The sequence below is a fragment of the Vulpes vulpes genome, chromosome 13 (assembly GCF_048418805.1).
Source record: "Vulpes vulpes isolate BD-2025 chromosome 13, VulVul3, whole genome shotgun sequence".
In the NCBI taxonomy this organism is placed as follows: Eukaryota; Metazoa; Chordata; class Mammalia; order Carnivora; family Canidae; genus Vulpes; species Vulpes vulpes.
Window position 1 is genome coordinate 216468 of NC_132792.1, and position 22645 is coordinate 239112.

The 22645-nt window shown below is 62.7% G+C and overlaps 2 protein-coding genes across 2 annotated transcripts; both read right to left on the reverse strand.

Moving 5' to 3' along the window:
• Positions 1 to 1757: 1757 nt before the first annotated feature.
• LOC140595031 (lymphocyte antigen 6B-like) lies at positions 1758 to 3464 on the reverse strand. The gene is made up of 3 exons (XM_072733621.1): positions 3322 to 3464; positions 2905 to 3009; positions 1758 to 2505 (listed from the first exon to the last, which is right to left on the reverse strand). The coding sequence occupies exons 1-3, from the start codon at positions 3365 to 3367 to the stop codon at positions 2261 to 2263; spliced, it is 396 nt and encodes a 131-aa protein (XP_072589722.1). The 5' UTR covers positions 3368 to 3464; the 3' UTR covers positions 1758 to 2260.
• Positions 3465 to 11620: 8156 nt separating this feature from the next.
• On the reverse strand, positions 11621 to 22030 carry LOC112911200 (cytochrome P450 11B1, mitochondrial). Its single transcript, XM_072733707.1, has 9 exons — positions 21777 to 22030; positions 21220 to 21375; positions 17499 to 17698; positions 17172 to 17375; positions 16750 to 16904; positions 15605 to 15771; positions 15083 to 15161; positions 14792 to 14989; positions 11621 to 14596 (listed from the first exon to the last, which is right to left on the reverse strand). The coding sequence occupies exons 1-9, from the start codon at positions 22013 to 22015 to the stop codon at positions 14483 to 14485; spliced, it is 1512 nt and encodes a 503-aa protein (XP_072589808.1). The 5' UTR covers positions 22016 to 22030; the 3' UTR covers positions 11621 to 14482.
• Positions 22031 to 22645: the final 615 nt, after the last annotated feature.

A 22645-nucleotide genomic window follows, 5' to 3' on the forward strand; every position in this document is an offset into this window, starting at 1 on the left:
TTACTTTTACATTCCATTCAGTCTCCAGGCGCATGGTGACAGGCTTTCTCCATCTTACTGGCCCTTCACATCCATCGAAGGGCGGTGGACACTAGCTTTATTGCACGATGAAGTTAAGAAGCGGTGCCCCAGACCCCGTGGCGCTCGCTGATTCTCTAGAAGGGCCCCCGGAGCTCACGGAGCCGTCGTGCTCAGGGTGACGGCGTACCACAGGGAGAGGACCCAGACCCCCAGCACCCAGGGGAAGGGCACCCCAGGCAGGGCCCCGCAGGGTCCGGACTGCCCTCTCCCCGCGGAGTCGTGGGCAGCGTGGGCTCCCCTGGCGGCGCGGTGGCAGCGCGCACCAGTGTGGCCGCCCGGGGAGCCCCCAGCCCCGGTGTCCCAGGTCTTCGTGGGGCTTCCCTCGCGTGGACCTGGTCGGCTGCCCGCGTGGCTGACCTCAGCGTCCAGCCCCTCGGGAGGCCGAGCCCATGCCGTGCGGCCCAGAGCCCCAGGGAAGCAAGGACACCGGACTCAGGGCGTCCACGGGCTCGGCGGCGACCCCCCCTGCAGCCGAGGGCGGAGGCCGGACCTCCCTGGGACAAGATTAATTTTTTTACTAGCAGGACTGGGCCTTCCTGCTCCTGCTGAGCACAAGCAGCCCCTCGTCCTCATCCTGGCACAGGTGCCCATGAGAACCTGGCAAGTCTTCGCTTGGAGTTCATTGAGACCATCACTCCTCCTGTATGACAGCCTGGATGTGTCCTTCCCAAATTCAGATACCGAAGTACTAACCCTCAGGACGTCAGAAGCTGACTGTATTTGGAGATGGGCCTTTAAAGAGATGATTACGGTAACTGGGGTCCTATGGGTGGCCCCAAACCTATATAATTGGTGTCCTTACAAGAAGGGAAAATGAGAGCACAGACACAGCCAGGAGGACGGCCACATGAGGACACAGGAGGAGACACCAGCCACACATGAGGGAGAGGCCTCGGAGTGCCTCGGACTTTCAGCCTCCAGAACCAGGAGACCATAAATCCGTGTGCAAGCTGCCTGGTCGGCGGTGCTTTGTCACAGAGCCTGAGCAGACCAGCACTCAGACTCTCCCCGGGTCCCTTCAGCACACAGGACAGTAACAGCGGTGGCTGATTTGCAGAGGCTGTTTCAGGACCAAAGGAGAAAAGGAGGCGAGACCTCCCCTTCCCCATCCCCTGGCCGAGTGACTTCTCCCCTCACGGTTAGTAAGGTCCCTGGGAAGAGCCCCAGCTCTCCTTGCTGTGCAGGGGGCCGTGAAGGATACCCTCCTGCCTCCACAGCCACCCTCTCTGCCGGCCCGACTCTGGGGCCTGGGGACGCAATGTGCCTGGGATTGCAGGTGCTCCCACTGGCCGCCAAGGAACTGCAGCCAAAGCCCTGGGACTTCACCCCCACTGGCTCAGAAGGAGGAGGAGGAGGAGGAGGAGGCGGCTACCAGGCCACTGGGCTCTGGCTGGCCCAAATCCAGGCTCCCTGGACCGTGACCTCATGGTCTCCAGAGGGCACCCATGTCACTCCTGGCTGAGCCTCCCAAGTACTTCCTGTCCACCTGCCTTGGTGCCACACAAATTACACACTTTTTGGTTTTGTTTAACGGTTTCATAAGGCGGAAGGAGTTACGCGCCCAGAGACCTTGGAACCCCAGCACAGAAGACACTTCTCCTGTGCTCCGAGGTCGTGGCAGGGCCCGCAGCTGGGTTTCATGTTTGGTTCCCTTGAAGCAGATGCTGAGGCAGGACTGACATGCATGAACTTTATTCCAGAGCTACTCCTGGGGAAGTGGGGGGCACGGGCAGGGGGTCGGACAGGGACAAGCGGTGCCGCAGGAAGGGGACGCTGCGGGTGGAGCCCCAGCCTGGCCAGTGGCTCTGGGCTGGAAGTCAGGCCTTGGGTTCACACTCCACCCAGGGCGACGGAAAGTCTCTGCACAACTGGGGGAGCAGCTCCCCGAGGACTGTGGTAGGCCTGGCACTGATGGCTGAAGGCCCCGGGCAGGACACCCAGAAAAAGCCAAAGACTCCAGGAGGTTCTCTGCGTTGGTGTGCTGGGGTGGGGTGCCTCTGTTGGCCTTGAAGATCTGGGGCGAATGGGCGTGGTCCTCTGTAACCACCCCACCAGGCCCTCCACTTCCTCTGTACTCTGTCTTCAATTTATGAGCTCACAGACAGCCTGATGGGGACAGGGGCTTAGGGGTCTGGGTGTCCTGGGTTGTGCTGCCTCAATCATGTCCCGCACCTCTGGGTCACAGGGAGGCCCCTAGGAGGGTGACAAGGACACTGGCCACAAGCATCAGGCCCACGGTGGTGGCCCCTGGCCCTGGGCCCCCAGCTCGGTTACACAGGTTGGTGCTGCAACAGTAGATGGAGGCATGTAGATCGCTGACTAAAGCTCCGGATGAAGCACGGGATGGCATGGGGTTGAGGCTCTCGCACGATTGCATACAGGTCTTGATTGCCGTGTCCAACGTCTTGTCTGGCAGTTTGACATCTGTCACATGGAAGAAACATCCAGAGGCTGTGGGTCACTGACTGTGACTGGAACTTTCCTCCTGACCCCAGAATGCACTTATCTTAGAGTCCTGAGAGCCCATGGACCTCTCCGCCTTGGCACCTACCCCAGCAGTGCCCAGGGAACCGTGCTGGCTGCAGCGCCCCTGGCTGGAGCCCTTGCGGCCAGGGTCTGGCTCACACTGTGAAGCCACACTTGGATTCACAGGAAATCCCCCTGGGGACTTTTTCTAACTTCAGGCTTTTTGTGTAGAGTGAGACTTGTCACACCTCTTGGGCTGTGGTAGTAGCCCGCCCTGTCCTTCGCCCCCACCCCTGCCGAGGTCTTCGAGTCCCACCGTACCCTCTTAACTTCTAGGAAGACAGAGCCTGGACTCACTCAGCAAATATGAAGCGCAGGCGTTGGCGTTGCTGGGGCAGTCTACGGGTCCTGAGCAGGTGTTCCCGTTAGGGTTCGTGCAGTTGTGGCATCTTATGGCCCAGGCTGGGAAGGGTAAGAGGTCTGCGTCAGCCCCCGAGTGTGCCGAAGCCCCAGGGCCAGGCCGTGGCAGGAAGGGAGGCAGGTCCCAATCTGCCGTTCGGGGCCCGGGAGCCAGGAGACACTTGGGTGCAGAATCAAGGTGCTCCAGGGAGGAGGGGCAGGTGAGGGAGGGCCAGGGAGGTCAGGAGAGGCCCCTGGAGGAGGAAGTCGGGTGGGCCAAGGAAGGGGTCAGAAAGTGAAGCAGAAGACACACGGCAGGAGGTGGGAGAGACGAGGCCGGGAAGAGGTGTGCCCCCCGGCCCCCCCGGGTCTCACCTCCACCTGAGCACAGCAGTACCACCAGCAGAGCAGCAGCCTTCATCCTGGCACCTGGCACCTCCCAGAGAGCTCCGGGCTGGGCTGGGCTGGCCCTTATGTAGCTGGCACTCTCCTCAGTGGGCTCCCCCTCCTCCGGCCAGTCAGTCACCTCTGTCCTGGACACGCCTCCCAGCTCCCCCTGCCTGCCACACCCACACCCGAGGAGGCTCAGCAAGTCATGTAGGCAGCACCCGGCGGGCCCCTCAAGTCTCCCACCAAGGGCAGAGGCAAGGGGGCCTGGACTCACTAGGTCCTTCTGGGGTCTTTGGGGCAAAGGTGGTTGAGAGGAGGCAGCAGCCCCGAGCGCCTCTCGGAACGCGGAGGCGCGAAGTCTCCGTGTTGATCTTACCCCGACAGTCGCGCGTGTGTCCACGAGACGCACCTGCCGTAGAGCAGGCTTGGTACGGGCGCTCAGAGAGGTTGCACCCGCTCTTCCGTGGCTTCGGAGACCAGGGCCCCTTAGGCAGACACCCCGGAGCTCAAGGAGCAGAGGTGCCCACGGGGCCGGGCGCGGAGCTCGCCGGCTCTCTCTGTAAACCCGAAGGCGGCTGCCAAGGGCACCGGGAGCCGAGGCCTCACCACCCGGAGCTCAGGGACGTGGGGCTTCGGGCCGTGGGGCTTCGGGCCCGTGGGCAAATGGAGGAAGCAGCAAGGGGAAGCCGCAGAGTGGCAGGCGGCTGCGCTGCGTGGGGAGAGACGAGCCAAAGGGGATTGAGAGTGACCCTGCCCCCCCCCCCCCCCCCGCAGGGGGGCAGACTGGAGGTGAGAGCAGCAGAGCAGAGGGACCCCAGGAGAGGCGATTGGGGTAGATTGGCTGGGTTTTTTGGCTTAAGAGCCATGAGAGGAAAAAGTGGAGGGGCCACCGTGGGGGCTGCAGGCCAGAGGGCTTTGTTCAAGGACACCTGCGTAAAGGCCATAACTTGTGTTTATGGAGGCCTCACCTCTGAATATCCTCCTTGTATCTTAAAAAAAAATCATGCTAAAATATACAGGGCGCCTGGGTGGCTCCGCCCACGAAGTGTCTGCCTGGGACTCGGGTCATAGGACCCCAGGGTCCTGGGATCGAGGCCGGCTGGGGCTCCTGGCGGGTGGGAGCCTGCTCCTCCCTGTGTCCACAGCTCCCCCTGCTGGTGCTTGCTTGCTCTCTTTCTCTGTCAAATTAATAAATAAAATCTTTTAAAAAATCGTGTTATAATACACATAACATAAAATTGACCATTTTAAGCATTTTGAAGTATGTGGTCTCGGGGCACTAAGCCCATTCATGCTGCCGAGCGCCCTTTGCCCTGGCACACCTCCGGACCCTCCCGTCTTGGGCACTGTCCCTCTGTCTCCCTCAAGCACGAACTCCTTGCCCCCCACCCCCAGCCCCTGGCTCCCCTCGTCCACTTTCTGTTCGCCTCTGTGAACGGGACGACAGCTGGTGCTTCACGGAGTGGACTCCTGGAGGATTTGTTTTTTGGTGGATGGCTTATTTTCATTTATTTTTTCAGGTTCATTCATGTTGAGGCAGGCAGGTGTCAACGTTTCCTTCCTTTTTTTTTTTTAAATTTTATTTTTATTTATTTATGATAGGCACACAGTGAGAGAGAGAGAGGCGCAGAGACACAGGCAGAGGGAGAAGCAGGCTCCATGCACCAGGAGCCCGACATGGGATTCGATCCCGAGTCTCCAGGATCGCGCCCTGGGCCAAAGGCAGGCGCCAAACCGCTGCGCCACCCAGGGATCCCAGCACTTGTCATTTTATTTAAGGGCAGCCATCCCAACGGGTGTGGCCGGTCCCTCTTCATAGCTTGATAGCTCTCCACGCTGTGGGGCGCCTTGTCCCGTGGACTTTAGAAAACTACACTTCCCAGCCCCCCTGCTGCAGTGGGTGGCCAGGTGACCCCGCTCCACTAGTCAGAAGTGCCGGGGACACTGACGGAGACGGGACACCCAAGCCAGCTCCAGGCTGGCTCCAGACGAGAGTGGCGTGTGGCTTTGTCCGAGCGCCCCAAGGGCGCCTGCACATTGTTTCTTGAGAGCCCCGAAGCCCGCGCCAGCGGCGCTTGAGCAGCACCGTGACGCAGCCGCACTGAATTTCCTTTGAAAGCCCACACGGGTTAACCGTGTGCAGTGAAAGGCCGCGGTCTGCGTGGGTTTGTCCCGGAGCGGCGCTCGGACCTCCGCGGCCGCCTCTGCTCCCCTCTCCTTCCTGGCCATGCGTGCCGTGTCGCCTCTGGGGACAGCGACAGGCCTGGCTCCCCGTCCTCACGGCTGGCCTTGCGGGCGGTGGAAGTGGGGCGCGTGGCTCCGTGTTGGCCGCGGAGGATGAGCCCTCGCTGCCTCTGCCCCCCAGCCGGGCTTCGGAGCATCTGTCCCAGCAGGAAGTGTTGCTGGGCTGGGCCTTACCGTCAGCTTCCACTCCATTCTGGAACCTTTCCAGGTGTGTTATATAAAATGACACCTAATTAAGGCTTAATTACCCCATTCTTCGGTACCCGAGGGTGTAGATGTAGATGAGGCCAGTGACTTGCTCAAGATATAAAACCTAATGGTGATAAAGGATTGAACTTTGGGACAATGGCTGACTCCTTCACACCCCCCCCCCCCCCAAGGTGAGGTGTGGGTGGGGTCGGGTCAGGAAGGTCAGTCAGGATCCGGTAGGGAGAAAACAATAAAACAACACAAAACCCAGGGGGCCCGAAGGCTGAACGTGGCTGTGTGGGTGGCACGGGGAGGGGGGCCTAGAGAGATGACGGGGCTTCCTGAGGGCAAGTGGGGTTTGGGGTTTGGGAGAAAAAGATCGGCAGATGGCAGGTTCCCAGATGAGGTCTCGGGACGGGGTTGCTGGATCCCAGCGGAGGGGAGACCATCAGTGAGGTCAGGACCTGGGTGGTGGGGGCCGAGGCTCCTGGGGAAGAGCGATCAGGTGGGAACGCAGTGCACGTGTAGGAGCTTCGGGGCTGCCCGCGAGGAGCCTGTCACACGCCTGTACGGACAGCAGCGGGTGACTCCTGCGCCACTGCCTCACCGTGTCAGCTGGAAGCAAAGCACCATCCCGCGGGCTGTGGGGGGGGGGGGGGCGCCCAGCTCCTCCCACTGCCCTCTAGCCAGATGGCTCCCGTAGAAGTCCCAGAAGCCGAGAGAGTCCCTGAAGCTCCCCTCTTCCCGGTTTCCCTGTCCCTGAGGCCCCGAGGGAGGGCGGGTGGGGTGCCCGCCAGGGCTGGTCAGGCAGGCAGGGCCCTTGCCAGCTCTGAGAAGCGAAGTTCTTGCTCCCTCACAAAGGCCGTGCCACAAAGGTCACTGACTATGCCCCCCCCACCCCCGCCCCCTTGCTCCAGGTGAGCCCCGTGGCCAGCTTCCCACTCCCCACCAGCACCCGGCCCCTCTCGTCTGCCCGAGGACGCTTCTGGAATCTCTCCTCTCTCTCCTGCACCGCAGCTGCCCCCTTGGTAGAGCATTGCCCCCACTGGCGGATCAACGTGCTGGGTGACGCCCTTCTCCCCTGAGCTTTCATATCCCGCCCAGCCCTCCCTCCACCCGCCCGTTTGTCTACTTCCTTTTAGAGCAAAATGCCAGCGAATCTTCTCTACTGTCGCTAGTCTTCTCCTCTTGAAGCTGCTCTAGAAGAGTTTGCAGCCCATCATGCCACCAACACGACTTGGTTGACTTGGTTCATGTTCGCCTGTGACTTCCCAGGGGTCCATTTCAAGTCTCAGTCCCCGCCGCGCTTCCTTCCTACCCGCACTGAGCGCCCCGTCCCTCCCTCCTTCTTGGAGACCCCCCCCTGCTCTGAGTGCCCCTTGGCTTGGTTTCCGGGCCCTCCATCATCTGTCACTGAATTCCTGGGTGGCTCCTCTGTCTGTGGCTTCACGTGTCTTTGTAAAAATGTATTTCCATCTCCTGCTTCCTTGTTGAGGAAAAAAAAATCAAAACTTGGAAATTGAGTGAGAAGATGGTGACTTGATCTGGGAGAGGCTCGTGACATCCTCAGCTGAGCTAGCGCGCCCCGTGCTCCCGGGCGCCACCCGGCCCTCGGCGCACACACCCTGGATGCATCCCTTGCCCGGTCATCAGTGTGCTGGCTCCGACTAGCACGTAAACTCCATGCAGAAAAGGTCTGCTTCGGAATCTGCTCTGAACCCAAACCTACAGGAATACTTGGTGAATGGTAGGTGCTCAGTAAGTGCATATTCAGTGCTGAGATGAGCTGCTGTTTGTGCAGCTTCTAAAACACCATCAGTGGTGACGTCCTTTGGAGAATAGCGTGTGCAAGAGGCCTCAGACAGAGACAGCAGGAAACTCAACCGAGCAGCTGAGGCTCCTTGGGCCTGGTGCTGCTGATCTTGTGGGTCCAAGGCATTGTCCCGTCATTGGCTCTTGTCTCCATAAAGAAAAGGTAACAATGAATTTAATTAATTTTTTTTAAACCAAGGCTCAGGGACTTTTGCTTATTATTATTATTTTTAAAGATTTTATTTATGTGACAGAGAGAGAGCAAGAGGGAGAGCATGAGCAGGGGCAGCGGCAGAGGCGGAGGGAGAAGTCGACTCCCCACTGAGCAGGGAGCCCAGGGTGGGACTGGATCCCAGGGCCCCGGGATCATGACCTGAGCCAAAGGTAGATGCTCCACTGACTGAGCCACCCCCACCCCCACACCGCTTGTTTTATGACTGCAACACTACTGCAGGTTGGATTTATTACATTTGCGTGATATATTGCATGACATAATATAATAATACATTATTATGTGTATTATTATATTTACATTATTATTACAACTCTTTGTCATTAAAAAATTGAAATGAAAACATTTCATTCAAATGAAAACATTGGACCCCAAAAGGTAACTCAGAGCATGGACCTCATGCCTCCTTTACCTGCTGGAGAAGTCGCCCTGGGGATGCTGGACTCCAGAAGCATGATTGAGGGGTTCAGATGAAGACCAGGGGACAGGGGAGGAGTGGGGCGGGTGCTGTGTGCGGCCGCAGGGCAAGGAGGTCGCCTGGGCGCTCGCTCAGTCCTCCTCTGTCCTCTGGGGTCAGCCAAGGGGGCGCTCCCACAGCCGAGCTCCTCTGCGAGGGTGGGGTCTGCGTTCATGGAGGGCACCCAGCTCTGCCCTCCGCATCTGCTGCCTCCTTGCCCAGCCAGCTGCCCCCTCGGCCTTGCGGGCCCGGCCCTGAGGAGGTCAGGCCAGGTGTGGCACAGTGGCCCCTTGCTTTCTCTGGTGGCCAAGGATGTGAGCCTGGGCTCCCTCCTCGAACCGCAGGTCCCTCCATGGCTGCCTGTGTCAGGCGAGTGGCGTCACTCTGAGCCCAGGATGCCCCCCCCTAAACTGGAGGCAGGTGGTGCTTCTGAAGACGGATGAGTCGGACTCTGCGACCCGCTCAAAGCCACTTCTGGCACAGCAGGCGTGTCTGTGCATCTCCTGACCGGTCAGTGAGAAGCTAAGTGTCTGGTGAGGGGAGGCTCTCCTGTCAGGGCCTGGTGTGGGGTGGGAGGGACACACTTTGGGACTTTCAGCGTCTTTGCTGCCCTGGATCCTAACCCAAAGTAGACAGAGTGGTGTCCGGCAGGGGTGAGGTCCCCAGAGGCTCCTATGGAACCTCTCCTGTCATGCCTGATGCCTGGCTCAGTGGGAACAAGCCCTTTCTGTCTTCCCCCAGATATGGGTCCTTTCCTGGAAGACTGTGGGTCATCCTGCCGTCCTGGGGAGACCTGTACCCGGTGTGGGCCACTCTGGAACCCCAGGGCTTCCTGTGATTGGGCTCACTGCTGCGCAGACGGACCGCTGACTTAAGAGTGCCATTCCCTCTTGCCTCTTAAGGAACCAGCCTTACTCCTGCTGGTGGTCTTTGGTGGTGCCCAGGTGACCGTAGGCACATCACCCCAGCAGAGACCAGGCCAGTGGCTCCCCTCGTCGCATCTGCCACAAGGGATTGTGCACACCCTCCCGGAGCCTTGAGCCTTCCGGGGCGTCCTGGCTGGCTTCCTGTAAATGCCGAGCCTTCCAGGCAGCCCTGGCCTTCTGTGCTGGCGGCTCTCCCAGATCTCACCTGGAAGGAGGGACAGAGGTTCTCCTCCCTTATCTTCATAAGGATATAGAGCCTCTGAGCGGAAACAGATAAGGATTTTGTTTAGATAAGGGAAAGGCAAATCTCACCTGATAGCAGTTAGGAGAAGGAGGGCCGTAAAGTTTGCATGCCTGAGCACCAGACCCTGGACCTTTGGAGGCTCCACCTGGGTGAGAAGCCACGGGGACACCAGAAGGTGGGAGGGCCTGAGTGCAGCTCCGCCTGGACAGGGCCCGGCCACCCCCGGGGACGCGTGTAGGGCCTGAGCGCAGCTCTCCCCACGTCATGGGTACCCGGTGGCGTCCCTCTCTGGGAAGCTGTGCTAGCCCAGTCTGCTGGGGGCGAGGGGGCTGCATGATTCCTATTTAACTGCTGAGGCATGGAGGGAATACAGGACCCCGGGCCTCGCAGACCCCACTGAATGCTGGAGCCGGTTCCAGGGGGACCTGGAGTGCTTCGGGCCGCCCAGCTGGGGTCCGCGTCCCCGGAGCGGCTCGGCTTCATGCCCCCTGCCCCCTGCTGGCAGGGACGCCTCCCGCTGCCTGGCTTTGTGGAGGCGGACCCGGGCCCCGTTACAGGGACGAGGCTTCCAATCCCCACTGTCCCACCCAGTAGCCTTGTATCCTCAGGCAAAGATCTTCATGTTTGGGCTCCGGTTTGCTGATGGACACGGTGGGAAGAATGACAGATTCCCGTCGTGGCTATAAACTGGAACGGGTACCACGGGAGTGCTTGAAGCCGCTAGTGGCTGGTATATTAAAGTGCTCTCATAGCTACTGGGGTTATGATGCCTTCAGTATTGTTTAGCAGATTAAGGAAACATCTGGAAGACAGGAGTTAAACCACCTGTCCAGGCTCACAGAGCAGGAACTAAAGCTCAGGCCTCCCGGGCTTCCCGGAGGGGTGCCCTCGGCGGGCCGGCAGGGAGCTCCCGGGGTTGCCCGAGGTCGCCTGGCACCGCCCAGGAGCCCGGGGGGGGGGGGGGGCTGTGGACAGAAGGCCGAGGCCCAACACAGCGTCCTTGGCCTACACCGGAGCCGCATCACAGCGAGGAGTCATCGCTTCCGGGCCCCGCGGTCGGGACGGTTAGTGCGTCCACATCCTGCAGCCGCTGCCCCAGGCCTGGATCCTGCAGCACAGCTCAGCTCGCGTTCCTTTTCCTTCTCTTCCTTACAAGTAAGCTCTACACCCAACGCGGGGCTGGAACTCGCAAGCCCGCAGGGGTCAAGTTCCTCTTCTTGAAGCAAAATCGGAGTTATTCCTCCAGCGACGTTCTGAGGAGCTCATGGCTCTTCGTGGCTCGTCCCCACCCAGTGGTCCTTCCCCTGTGCATCGTGAACGCGTTGCTCTCACGTCTGACATCTAATGCTGTCGTCGTCACAGATGCAGCTGACATTTGTCTATGATTTCTATTTTTTAAGATTATTTATTTGAGAGAGAGAGAGAGAGAGAGAGCACAAGAAGGGGATGGGGTGGGTAGAGGGAGAAGCAGACTTTTTTTTTTTAAGATTTTATTTATTTATTCATGAGAGACACACACACACACACACAGGCAGAGACACAGGCAGAGGGAGAAGCAGGTTCCCTGCAGGGAGCCCAATGGGGGACTCCATCCCAGGAACCTGGAATCATGACCTGAGCCAAAGTCAAGAGTCGGAGGCTGAGACCACTGAGCCACCAGGCACCCTTGTCTATGATTTCTAGAAGCGTTTATTTATTTATTTATTTATTTATTTATTTATATTTTAAAAATATTTTATTTATTTATTCATGAGAGACAGAGATAGAGACAGACAGGCAGAGACACAGGCAGAGGTAAAAGCAGGCTCCATGCAGTGACCCTGATGGGGGACTTGATCCCAGAACCCCAGGGTCATGACCTGAGCCAAAGGCAGATGCTCAACCACTGAGCCACCCAGGTGTCCCTCTAGAGGTTTTAGATTGTTCTCTTCACTATTAACATTCTGCTTCAAATACAGTATAATATACCTGTGTACATGTGGTATATGAGTGTGTGGAGTGGAGGAAGGTATTTGCAAGAAGGTGTGAAACCGTGTGCACACCAGTATAATTGTGACCTGACTGGTTAATACGAAGAGAACATCATTGTTACAAACACACATACGGAACTTCATTTTCTTCTTTGGTTTCTTACTGGCTGGCGCTGCAAAGAATGGACACACCAAAAATTGCCAAATCTCTCCTTTTTAAAAGATTTTATATTATTCATGAGACACATACACACACACACACAGAGGCAGAGACACAGGCAGAGGAAGAAGCAGGCTCCATGCAGGGAGCCTGAAGTGGGACTCGATCCTGGGACTCCGGATTCTCGCCTTGGGCTGAAGGCGGCGCTAAACCACTGAGCCACCTGGGCTGCCCGCCAAATATTTTCTTGAAAGCAAACAATGTTGTGTGTATTTCTGATATTAGCAAAAATAGTGAAATAAATATGTTAGCACCCGTTTCTGTACATTAGTCTCAGTGCCGTATCCAGTGGGCAAGGACTGGATTTCTCATGGCTAACAGCCCTTGACAAGTGCAAAATGCCCCATAAGTAGGTGCTAACTGGTGGGATAAAAGTTGTGCATAGCCATGTGACAGTTTGGCAGGCACTCTCCTTGCGGTCCAATAACTACTACATGCAAAAGCGACAGCCAGCCACTCTGGACCTCTCTTACTAGTAGGCGGGCAAATATTTCTGCAAGAAAGTGCAAAAACATCTACACACAGAGCGTGATGGCACAATGCAGGCGGGAGGCTGCGGCGCATGCCGTGTGCCCCTTGCTCCCCCAGGGCACCAGGACGGCGTGTGACACGGATCCTCCACCCCCCAGCCCTGCCTCCAGCCCGGGTATTCAGGTTCTGACCACGTCATGAGGCCGATGAGTCTGTTTCAGTCCTTCCCCTCCTAGAAACTATAAATCTGCACACACACACGTAGCAAAGAATTGCCCGGCGTGGCTGGCACAAAGGGCAGGACATCTTCAACCTGGAAAACGGGTAGAATGACGGGCAAGGGCGCAGCGGGCACAGCAGCCCCCGGGGGTGGGAGGGTGGGTCCCGATATCTGGGGGAGAGGACGCGAGGTGTAGGACCCGACGGGGCGAGAGGTTGCGTTGGGACCCCACGGATCGGGGACTTTGGAAGGCCATGGCCGAGGTGAAGGTGGAGCCACGGGTCCTGTGCAGCAGGAGCAAGAGAAGCCGAGGAAGCTGAGCCCCGCGAGGCTGGGGATTCCCGTCCCGGGCGTCTTCGGGGGACCCCCAGGCCGGGCAGTGAACACCGCACACGGCCCTGGGCGTGCAGGGGGGCCGTGCGCGGGTAAGCGGAAGAAGCCACAGCAGGGCAGGACCCTCGGAGGACGGTCCTACTTGGCGTCCGTCCCCGGATCGGCAGGAACGCTGGAACCAGGCGCGGCTCGGGGCCAAGACCCCCTTTAATGGCAGGGGGATTCCCCGCCAAGCAGCTCCCCCACCCCAAGGTCCTTCGGTGGGGGTGGGTGGGGTGGGGGAGGGCACAGGAGGCGGGGCGGGCCCACCTGATCGGGTGGCGCCTCTGCCCTGGACGGGCCGCGAGGCCGGGCCGAGCTCAGCGCTCCCTGCCAGGGCCGCTGGAGGAGGGGCAGAGCCGTGCGCCCTGCTGCACAGAGCGACACACGCACACTCCCCGCGGGGAGCGGCCATCCCAGGCCTGCCGGCCACCGCGCGCCACCACGGAGCAGGGCCTCCGATAAAGCAGCGACTGTCGGGCGGCGGGAGAAGCCACCCCGTCCAGCCAGTGCCCGCGCAGCCCGTGCCACCTTGCCGGGTCCTCCCCGGGGCCCGTGAGCTGGGCGTCCTCGCGTGGTGAGGGCGATGAAGGGCCGGGCGCCTGTGGGGTCGGGGAGCCCCGCTCTTCTCCGTGGCTCCCCGTCCCCCTCGCCCGGGCCTGCCCGGGGCCGGGGGAAGACCACGCCGCGGGCAGCAGCCCTCCTCCAGGGCGACGGCGTGCCGAGGGCGCCAGGTCTCTTCCTCCTCCGGGACCTCAGCGTGGGGACAGATGCCGCCGAGGGGCCCCTGGGGGCAGGCAGGGCTGGCGCAGCCTGGGGGCGCCCCTCCTCCCGCTGCCCGGCTGGGCGCCCAGGGCCGGCTCTCTTGGGGCCCGGGGACGCCGAGCGGAGTGGCCCCCACCCAGCCGTGCCTCAGCCCCTTCCAGTCGGGGGTGTCCCCTGCGCCGGGCCGCCTGGGACAGGCTGCTCGCTGCTGCCAGCTAGGAGCCCCCAGCAGGCTCTCCGCCGTTCAAAGCCCCTTCCTGCCACGGGGTCCGGCCCGAGGGGCCGCTCTGACAGGGCGGGCGGCCACCGCACGCAGAGGCCCTCTCTCAAGGGAGCGTGTGGCTGTGCCTGGCTGAGGGCGCCCCAAGCCTGCTTCTAGAGGTTTCTCCGAGGTCACCCCGAGGCCAGCCAGACACTTCACCGTCCTCCCTGCTTGGTGAGTCGTCTCCACGGCCCGTCGGCTCCGTGAGCTCCTGGGTGGCTGTTGTTCTAGTCAACTCGACCCTGACCCGCTCGTGCAGGCCCTCGGCGGGGGCTTCCGTCATAAGCCCAGAGCCCCGCGGGGCCAGGAGGAGCCCACGTGGACAGAGCACAAGTGGGGGTGGGGTGGGGGTGGTGCGACTACCGGCCACGCACTGCAGGCACAGAGTATGGCCCTTGAGATGGCACCGAGCTGGACGGGGACCCGAGGTTGGCAGCTCCTCAGGGGGCAGAGGACACAGGGGCTAAGAGATTGGACAGCGAGGCAAGGCGGGGGGTGGGGTGTGCACATCCGAAGCCCCAGGGCCTAGCGTCGGGGTGACAGGGCCTCAAAGGCCCCCGGAGGGTGCTCACTGCCAGGGAGGGTGCTGGCGCCACCGGGCACACACCAGGCCTGCCGCCAGGCATCCTCCCGCGGACCCTCTGTGCTAGGTGCCAGCTGTACCATGTGGCTCAGGAAGCAGGGCCCGAGGGGGCAAACGGGACTGGCCCGGGGTCAGGCAATGGGGCTGGCGGCGTGGGGGCCCGACAGTGGGGCGACACCCTAGTGGATGGCCCGGAAGGTGAGCAGGGGGAGGGTGGAGGGCATCATTATGAAGCGGTAGACCATCTTGATGTCCTCGTGGGTGAGGGTCTCCACCAGGAAGTTGTTGAGCACCTAGGACAGAGGCGCGGGTGTCGCTGGACAGCCTGTCACCCCAGGTCCTGGCCCAGGCTGCATGGCCTGCCTGGCCCCCGGCGCGTGGGCCGGCTGCAGCCCAGGGGAAGCTAGTGGCTCCCAGCAGGCCGCCCTGCACGCCAGCCCCCACCCCAGGCTGGGCTCCCGCGCGTGGCGCCTCCCGGGGCCGCTCACGTGGTGCAGCAGCAGCAGCATCTCGGTCTCCGCCAGGCGCCGCCCCAGGCACTGGCGCACGCCAAAGCCGAAGGCCAGGCTGGGGGCCCTGGTGCCGGAGCCCCGGCCGTCCAGCCAGCGCTGGGGGTGATAGCGCTCGGGCCTCTCGAACACGGAGGGGTTTCGACCCAGGGAGTAGAGCTGCACCTTGACCAAGGTCTGCGGACGGGGGAGGGGCAGTGTCGGCGGCCCCAGCGGCCACAGATCAGCCGGGCTTGCCGTCAGCTGGAGGGGCTGTGGGGCCCCACTCACCCCCGCCGGGATGTGATAGTTCTGCAGCACCACGTCCGAGCCCACCTGGCGGTCCACTGAGATACCCACGGGGTACAGCCTGTGGACAGGGGCACCCCACAGGGTGGTCCGCTGTGTCCACAGGGGCCCTGGCTTCCCTCCCGGGGCCCTCCTGGCACAAGGGCGCCTGCCCAGGGGAGCTCCCCGCCACCCTATCGGGTCACTTCTGGCTCCGGGAGGCCTGTCACGAGCAGCTCGTTCCTGGCACCTCCTGAGCTCAGATGAAGCTCCGCCACCCTGCGCAGCCCCGGGAGGAGGACACGGCCGAGCATGGCTCCCAGGGGGGCACCGAGGTGGCATCACGGAGCCAGAAGCGCCCCCAGCCCTTCGGGGAGAGGAAGAGGAGGTACCGCCGGGATGCATGGTGGGCAAAGCTGCTCCTTGGCCCCAGGATTGGAGCACCGCTCCCCAGACGGCGGGGCCGGGCAGTCGGGGGGGGGGGGTTGGGGGGTTGGGGGGGGAGGGCAGGTCCGCCACACCCACCTCAGGGTCTCCTTGAGGGCGGCCCGCAGCAGGGGCAGCTCTGTGACTGCTGTCTGGGGATTCTCGGCGATGCCGGCCTGGGCCCCCCGGCTCTCCTGGCGCAGGGCGTGCTGCACGTCAGGGTTGCGAGCCAGCTCGAACAGAGTCATCCACAAGGGGTAGGCCGTCTGCAGGAGCCACGAGTGTGGGGCTCAGCCCTGGGCTGGGCCAAGCGCCTACTCCCGGACCACCCCCCCAGGACGGCGGTCTGCCCCGGGCATGGGCCTCTCCCCCTCCACCCTGGGGAGGACGGATCCCAGGGATCTGACACCTCAAGATCTAAAGCCTGCCTCATCCCCCGCCCTCGCATCCCCACAGGAAGCTCCGTGTGAGTTCAGAGGAGATCCAGGCCTCCTCCTCCAGCCACTTGAGGGCCTGCCTCTCACCCTCCTCGGGGGCTCCATCTGCTCAGGGGCGCGCGTGCGTGTGCCGGGGGGAGGCTGCTCCTCGGCCCCAGGGCTGTGGCACGTCGGCACCCATGCGGTGATCTCCCCTGGGCACCGAGGGGCAGGTCAGCCCTGACCCCGTAGCCTCAACACCAACGGGCCGCCCCGGCCCTAAGTCTGGCTGGGCCTCGGGCTCCGCTCAGCTAGTTTCTCCCCCCGCAGGGTCGGTGCCTCTGCTCAGGAGCCGGGGTGCCGGTGCCAGGGCAGCACCTTGGGACGCGGGCCAAGGAAGACTGGGACTGCTCCCCCTACCGCCACCGCCACCCCCATCGCCCTGCTGGGTTGCCATCTGCTGGCTGTGCCACCAGCTGCAGCCCGGAGCTGCCCTTTCTGCCCTGAGCCTGTCCCCTGCAGGGCAAGTCCCAGGAGAGCCACATGTCCCTGTCCCGGGAGGGGCCCCTCATGCGCACACCGCCCTCCCCTTGGCCAGGCCCCAGACGTCTGCGTGAGGTGTGTGGCGCCGCAGGGCACTGGGGCCCCTGAGCTCCACAAGGGGCGGGCTCGGCTCCCCAGCGGGGCGGCCCCCGCGCCCTCCCCTGCCCTCAGATCAGAGCCCTCCGTCGCCTCAGAATAGGGGCGAGCGGGGGCCGCTCTGCGCGGGGGGACGCGCCGCCTGGAACCGGGCGTCCGTGTCCTGGGGCAGGGCTGGTCCGGCCTGACCGTGTCCACGCTCCCGGCGGTGAGCTCGATGCAGTTGGCCCTGACGGCCTCCGGGCTCAGGTCCGCGCGCAGCAGCAGCTCCCCCACGATGCCGCTGTAGTGCTGCGGGCGGCCGAGGGCCAGCTCCTGGTAGATCCTCTGGATGGCTTCGTTGGCTGTGGGCCGGAGACGCAGGGGCCTGGGCCCGGGGCCGGGGGGCTCTCCGCCTCAGCCCTGCGCCACGGCCCGCCGCACCGCCTCGCCCGCCCGCTCGGGCCCAGCGCAGCCCGGCCCGGCCTCCCCACCTGCTCCCGGGGGCCTCCAGGGTGCCCCGAGCACCCCGCTGGGGCCGCAGCCCTCCCGCAGCCCTCCCGCAGCCTCGGCGAGCTGGAACGGCAGCCCCGGGTCCCTGTGCCGCGGCACTGCCGGCGTCAGGTCCTCACCGTACTGGACGATGTAGTCCCAGGACTCAAAGTGCTCCTTCCACACCCTGGCGCTCGTCCAGCGCGACAGGCCCCGCGGCAGGTACAGGAGCTGGGCCGTGGACCTCAGCATGGCCTCCAGGGCCTGGAGAAAGTGCAGGCTGGCAGGACTCGGGCTGGGGCCCAGCAGGCCCAGCCGCTCCCCGAACAGGGCCAAACTGCTGGCTGTGGACAAGGCACGCTGCTGAGCGCAGGGCAGCTGCGGGCCCCGAGGGCAGCCGAGGGCCCTGGACGGTCCCAGCCGGGGCCCGGCCCGCCCCGGCGCCAGCCAGCCCGGCACCTGCACACCTTCTACGGTGTAGTACAAGATGCTGGGCCGGATGTCCAGGGTCAGACTCCCGCGGGCATTCTGCAGCACTCTCGCCCTCAGGGCCTGTGAGAAGTCCCTGGCCACCCCGTCCACCATGGGGATGTACTTCTGGACAGCCTGTGGCGACAGCACGTCCGGGTTCAGCTTCAGTCGGTTCAGGCGCCACTCGGGCCCGTTTCTGTAGAGCAGACACAGGAGCTGCAGGGGAGGCAGATCAGCGCCGGGCCGGGCCTGCACTGCCCCCCATCGTCCTGGTCTCCAAGGGGAAGGGGTGGGGCGGGGGGCTGCCTGCAGGGCCCGAGGGCCGGGCTTGCCCTCCCTTGGGCGCCAGGGAGAGCCCTTTCTCCCACGGAGGCCTTGACTGCCGCGCCCAGATACCCTCCATGCCCCCCAGTGCTCCCCTCGAGGCGAGGCCGAGCCCCGCACACGCTCGATATCATTATCCAGATACCAACAGCATTTTTTGCGGATCGAGAACAAATAACGCTAAAACATGTATGGAAGCCCGACTTGAAACATGACTTGAAAGCCAAAGCGACCTCGAGAACGAACCACAGAGCTGCAGGTCCCCCAGTCCCGGGTGTGAGGCTACACTACCGAGCGTAGTGACCGGTCCAGCCTGGTGCCGGCACGGAAGCAGGCGCACAGACCAAGGAGAGCTGAGCGGAAGCCCAGAGGAGGCCACGCCTGAGCGGTCCATGGATCTACGAAGGAGGCGGAATATCCGACGGGCAGAGGACAGTCTCTTCAACAGGCGGTGCCCGGACACCCGGACAGCGCCCGGCAGAAGAACGACACCGGCCGGCTTCCTACACCACACGCACAACTACCCTCGGAATGGACGAGAGAGCTCCGTGCGAGACCCGAAACCACAGACCTCCCAGAAGACAGCACGGCCGGGGCCGTGTCCGACGTGGGCCGTCGAGGCATCTCTCTGGATGCGGTCCCCTCAGGCACGGGGAGGAAGAGCAAAATTAAACTATCAGAACTTCGCCCACGGGGAAGTGTTTGCCCAGCGAAGGACACCGTCAACAGAAGCAGGAGGGCAAGCTCCTGAGGGGGACAAGACTTTGGCAAAGGACACGTCCATGAGCTCAATATCCAAACACGTAAGGAACTCATGCAACCGCACCCCGGAAAACACACGATCCCATGAAAAACGGCAGACGGCCCGGATGGACGTTTTCCCAAGGAGGACACAGCGATGGCCCACAGACACAGGCAGATGCTCCTCGTCACCCATCGGCAGGGAAACACAGATCCCAACTACAGTGAGGCAGCCCCTCACCCCCATCAGCACCGCCACCGCCCCAAACCGCAAGAAAGGACAGATGTTGGTGAGGCTGGGAGAAAGGGGAGCCCTCGGGCACTGCTGGTGGGAATGCAGCCTGGGCAGCCGCCCTGCAGGACGGTAGGGAGGGTCCTCAAAGAGCCAAGAGTGGGGGATCCCTGGAGCTCAGCAGTTTAGCGCCTGCCTTGGGCCCAGGGTGTGATCCTGGAGTCCCCGGTCGGGTCCCACATCGGCTCCTTGCGCGGAGCCTGCTTCTCCCTCTGCCTGTGTCTCTGCCTCTCTCTCCCTGTGTCTCTCATGAGTAAATATATAAAATCTTAAAAAAAAAAAGTGAAACATCGTTCCACTACTGGCTGTTTCCCCAAGGAAAATGAAAACACACAGCGGAAAGGATACGTGCACGCTGAGGTTTCCTGCAGCCCTGTTTATGATGGGCAAGCTAGAGAGAGAGGCAGACATTTATATACGATGGAATATTACTCAGCCACGAAAATGAATGAGATCTTGCCATTTGCAACAACGTGATGGATCCAGAGGGTATGATGCTAAGTGCCAATAGTCAGAGAAAGACAGATTACCATAAGATTCCGGTCATATGTGGAATTTAAGAGGCAAAGCCAATGCATTAACAGAAAAGAGAGAAAGAAAGAAAAAAACAAAGAAAGAAAAAGAAAGAAAGAGAAAGAGACAGACAAAATTTCGAGTCTTAAGCAGAGAGAACACCCTGCTGGTTGGCAGAGGGGAGGGGGCCGGGGCGGGGAAAACCGGGCCGGGGACCCAGAGTACACTGGTCGTGATGAGCCCTGAGCAGCGTATGGCCGTGTGGAGTCCTTATGTTGTGTGCCTGAAACTAATGTAACCGCGTCATGGAAGTATGCTTCGATTAGGAAGAAGAGGAAGATGATGTGAAAGACGAAGATGATGAAGAAGGAGAAGGAGGAGGAGAACAAGAAGAGGATGAGGAAGGAGGAGGAGAGGTTGAGGAAGCAGAAGTGGGTACCGAATGAGAAGAGGAGGAGGAGGAGGAGGAGGTGTCAGAGGAGGCGAGGAAGAGAAGCAGAAGGAGAAGAGGAAGAGGAGGAGAAGGAAAAGAAGAAGGAGGAGAAGGAGGAGGAAGAGGAGGAGGAGATGTGGAGGAGGAGGAGAAGAGGAAGAGAGGAAGGAGGACAGGGAGGAGGAAGAGGAGGAGGAGGAGGAAGAGAAGGAGGAGGAAGGAGGAGACGGAAAAGTAGGTGCAGGGGCATGCGGAGGAGCAGGAGTTGGGGCAGGAGGAGGAGAGGCAGAGGGGGAGGAGGAGGAGGAGGAGGAGAGCGTCTGGCCAAGTGGGTGCTGAGCAGTCATTAGAGCAGACGGTCTCCGGGGAAACCAGGGCCCCAGCCCGTCAGCACGTCCGGCTCCAGGGCGCTGTCCGTCAGTCCGTCCGTCCGTCCGTCCGGCGGATGGCGGAGGGAGCTGCCCTCCCAGGCACACGCGAGCACAAGCAGCGTTTCCACGGCTGGCTGCCTGCACATGGGGACAAGGATCGCGCGCTCACGGGCGCCCAGAGAGATGCACACGCCACACGGGCCCCGGCAGACTCGCACGCTGACACAGACGACGTGCGTGAGCACACCCACAGTGCCCACCTGCACAGGCACACGACACACCTGGATGCCCCAAAACTGGGCACACACGTGCAGACGACACGCTCTTAGGCATGCAGGCGGGTACCGAAGCGCACACACGCGTGCGCACACACAAAGAGCAGAAGCGCGCACACGTGCCAACACGTGGGGACACCGCTCAAGCACGCACACCGCGGCATGAGCACGAGCCAAAGGCCGCCATCGTGGGCACACACACGCACTCACACGCCTACAACAGCACCGACCAGTGAGCATACTTGTGGGCCCACTCACACGCCCGGGCAGACACCGACCACACACACACGCACCCAAGGGTGCACACGCGGGCTCATAGCCTCCCAGGCCTCCCACCTAGAGTTTGCTTCTGAACAAAGGCGCCTCCCTCTGCCGCCCGCCCTCCTCCCACCCCGGCCTCGCCCTCCTGAGCTCCCTGTGCTCAACCCCAGGGCCCACGGGGCAGGGGCCGAGGGCTGCCGACCCAGGGGGCCCCAAGGCCCCAGCACACACTCCCAGGGGCGCCGGGCCGTGCCTCCACTCTCCCAGGCCTGGGCCTCCTGACTGTAGGAAGGGAGAAGGCCACCCTGCCCGGGCAGGCCACCTCCAGAGGCCTGGGTGGAGTGGGTGCTCCCTCGTGGAAGCGGCCATCCTGCTGTGCAGACCCGTGGCCCTGCTGCCCCTCTCCAGCCCCGGGACACGCGGGCCTCCCCACCCCTCACTGGCCTGGGGCCGGGGTGCTCGCGGGCTGCCCGCTCCCTCCCACGCCGCCCCCCCACTCGCGCTCACAGCAGGAACACGCCGCATTTGTGCCCACGATGCTGTCGGTAGGCCAGCCAGGGGTCCAGGGGCGGCCGCCAGGGCTGAGGGCTCTCCACTCGCTGCAGCCTCTCCACGTCCTCGGGCAGCATCACGTGCACCATGTGTGTCCCTCCCACGTCATACCTGAGGGACAGAGCTCAGAGCCCTGCTGGGGGGCCGGGGCCTCCCTGGGGCTCCCCGTGCAGAGCCACCGGCCTGGCTCCCGTTGGCGTCTCTGTCCTCCTGGGCCATGCACGGGGCTCGAGCCCGGGCTCCTCCGCCGTCTAACCGGGGAAGCCTCTCCCGCTCGGCCGTCTGCCCTCGGCCGTCTGCCCTCTGCCCTCTGCCTCTCGGGTCACCGTCCGGGGAGCCCTGCAGCCTCACAAGAGCCCCGGCTGGTGTCCGGGGTCAAGGGCACGGAGCAGCCACTGCTCAGCCCCCAGGCGGCCGCTGGGGACGCACAGCGCCTGCGCCCGCGGGGACTCAGGAGCCGGGAGGGACAGCCGGGCAGGGTGCTCCCAGCGAGGCGGGCAGGAGGGCTTTACCTGAAAATGGGCCCCAGCTCCTGGAAGGTGCGGTGCATCTCCAGGTGGAGGCTCTCAGAGCCCTGCTGCCTCCAGATCTGCAGCACCCGCATCCACTTGTTGCCGGGACAGCGGGGCACGGCTTCGAAGGGCAGCACCGCCCTGGGGGCCGGAGCGGCTCGGGTGCCCAGTGCGCGTGGCCTGCTCAGGGCCAGCCAGGGCCCGGCCCGCCACCCTCGTGCCTGTGCCCTGAAGGCCATTCCGATGCTCCCTCCGTCGCCGGTCAGCACAGTCCTTTTATCTCGCCCGGAGGCCTGGAGCGGCGACTCGATCGCGTCATGGGAGAAGCTGTCCCTGGACGAGGCCAGGAAACCCGGCCCAGGGGTCAGGGCCGGCGGAGGAGGGGGGGGAGGAGGGGGAGGAGAGGGCGGAGGGGGAGGGTGGAGGCCAAAAGAGATGGATGGGCGCCTCACTCCCACTTGCGCAAGGCCTGCTGGCGGCCGGGCATCGAGAGCAGGTGCGGGGTGTGGCCCGGGGGCCCAGGTGGCTTGGCCGGGGTAGGGCCCTCGCCCCCTCCCGAGTGGGGGAAGGAGCAAGATGGATGGGTCCTTGTCTTTTCAAGAGATGACAGGGGCCTGGGCTACTTTCCTCTCCCTCTACGAGGACCAGGGCAGGAAGGAGCGGGAGCGCGTCATCCCATCGACCCACAGGCCTTCTTGGACTGCTCTCCCCCTGGCCTCAGGCTGGGTGCAGGAGACCCCGACACTAACCTTAAGCTGGCTGGGTCCCACCAGTGAGCGCTTTTGGTCCTGGGGCCGGAGCCGGGGCGTGGGGGCTGGGGGGGGTGGCAACGGGGAAATCCAGAGAGCCAACTAGGGTGGCACTGATGG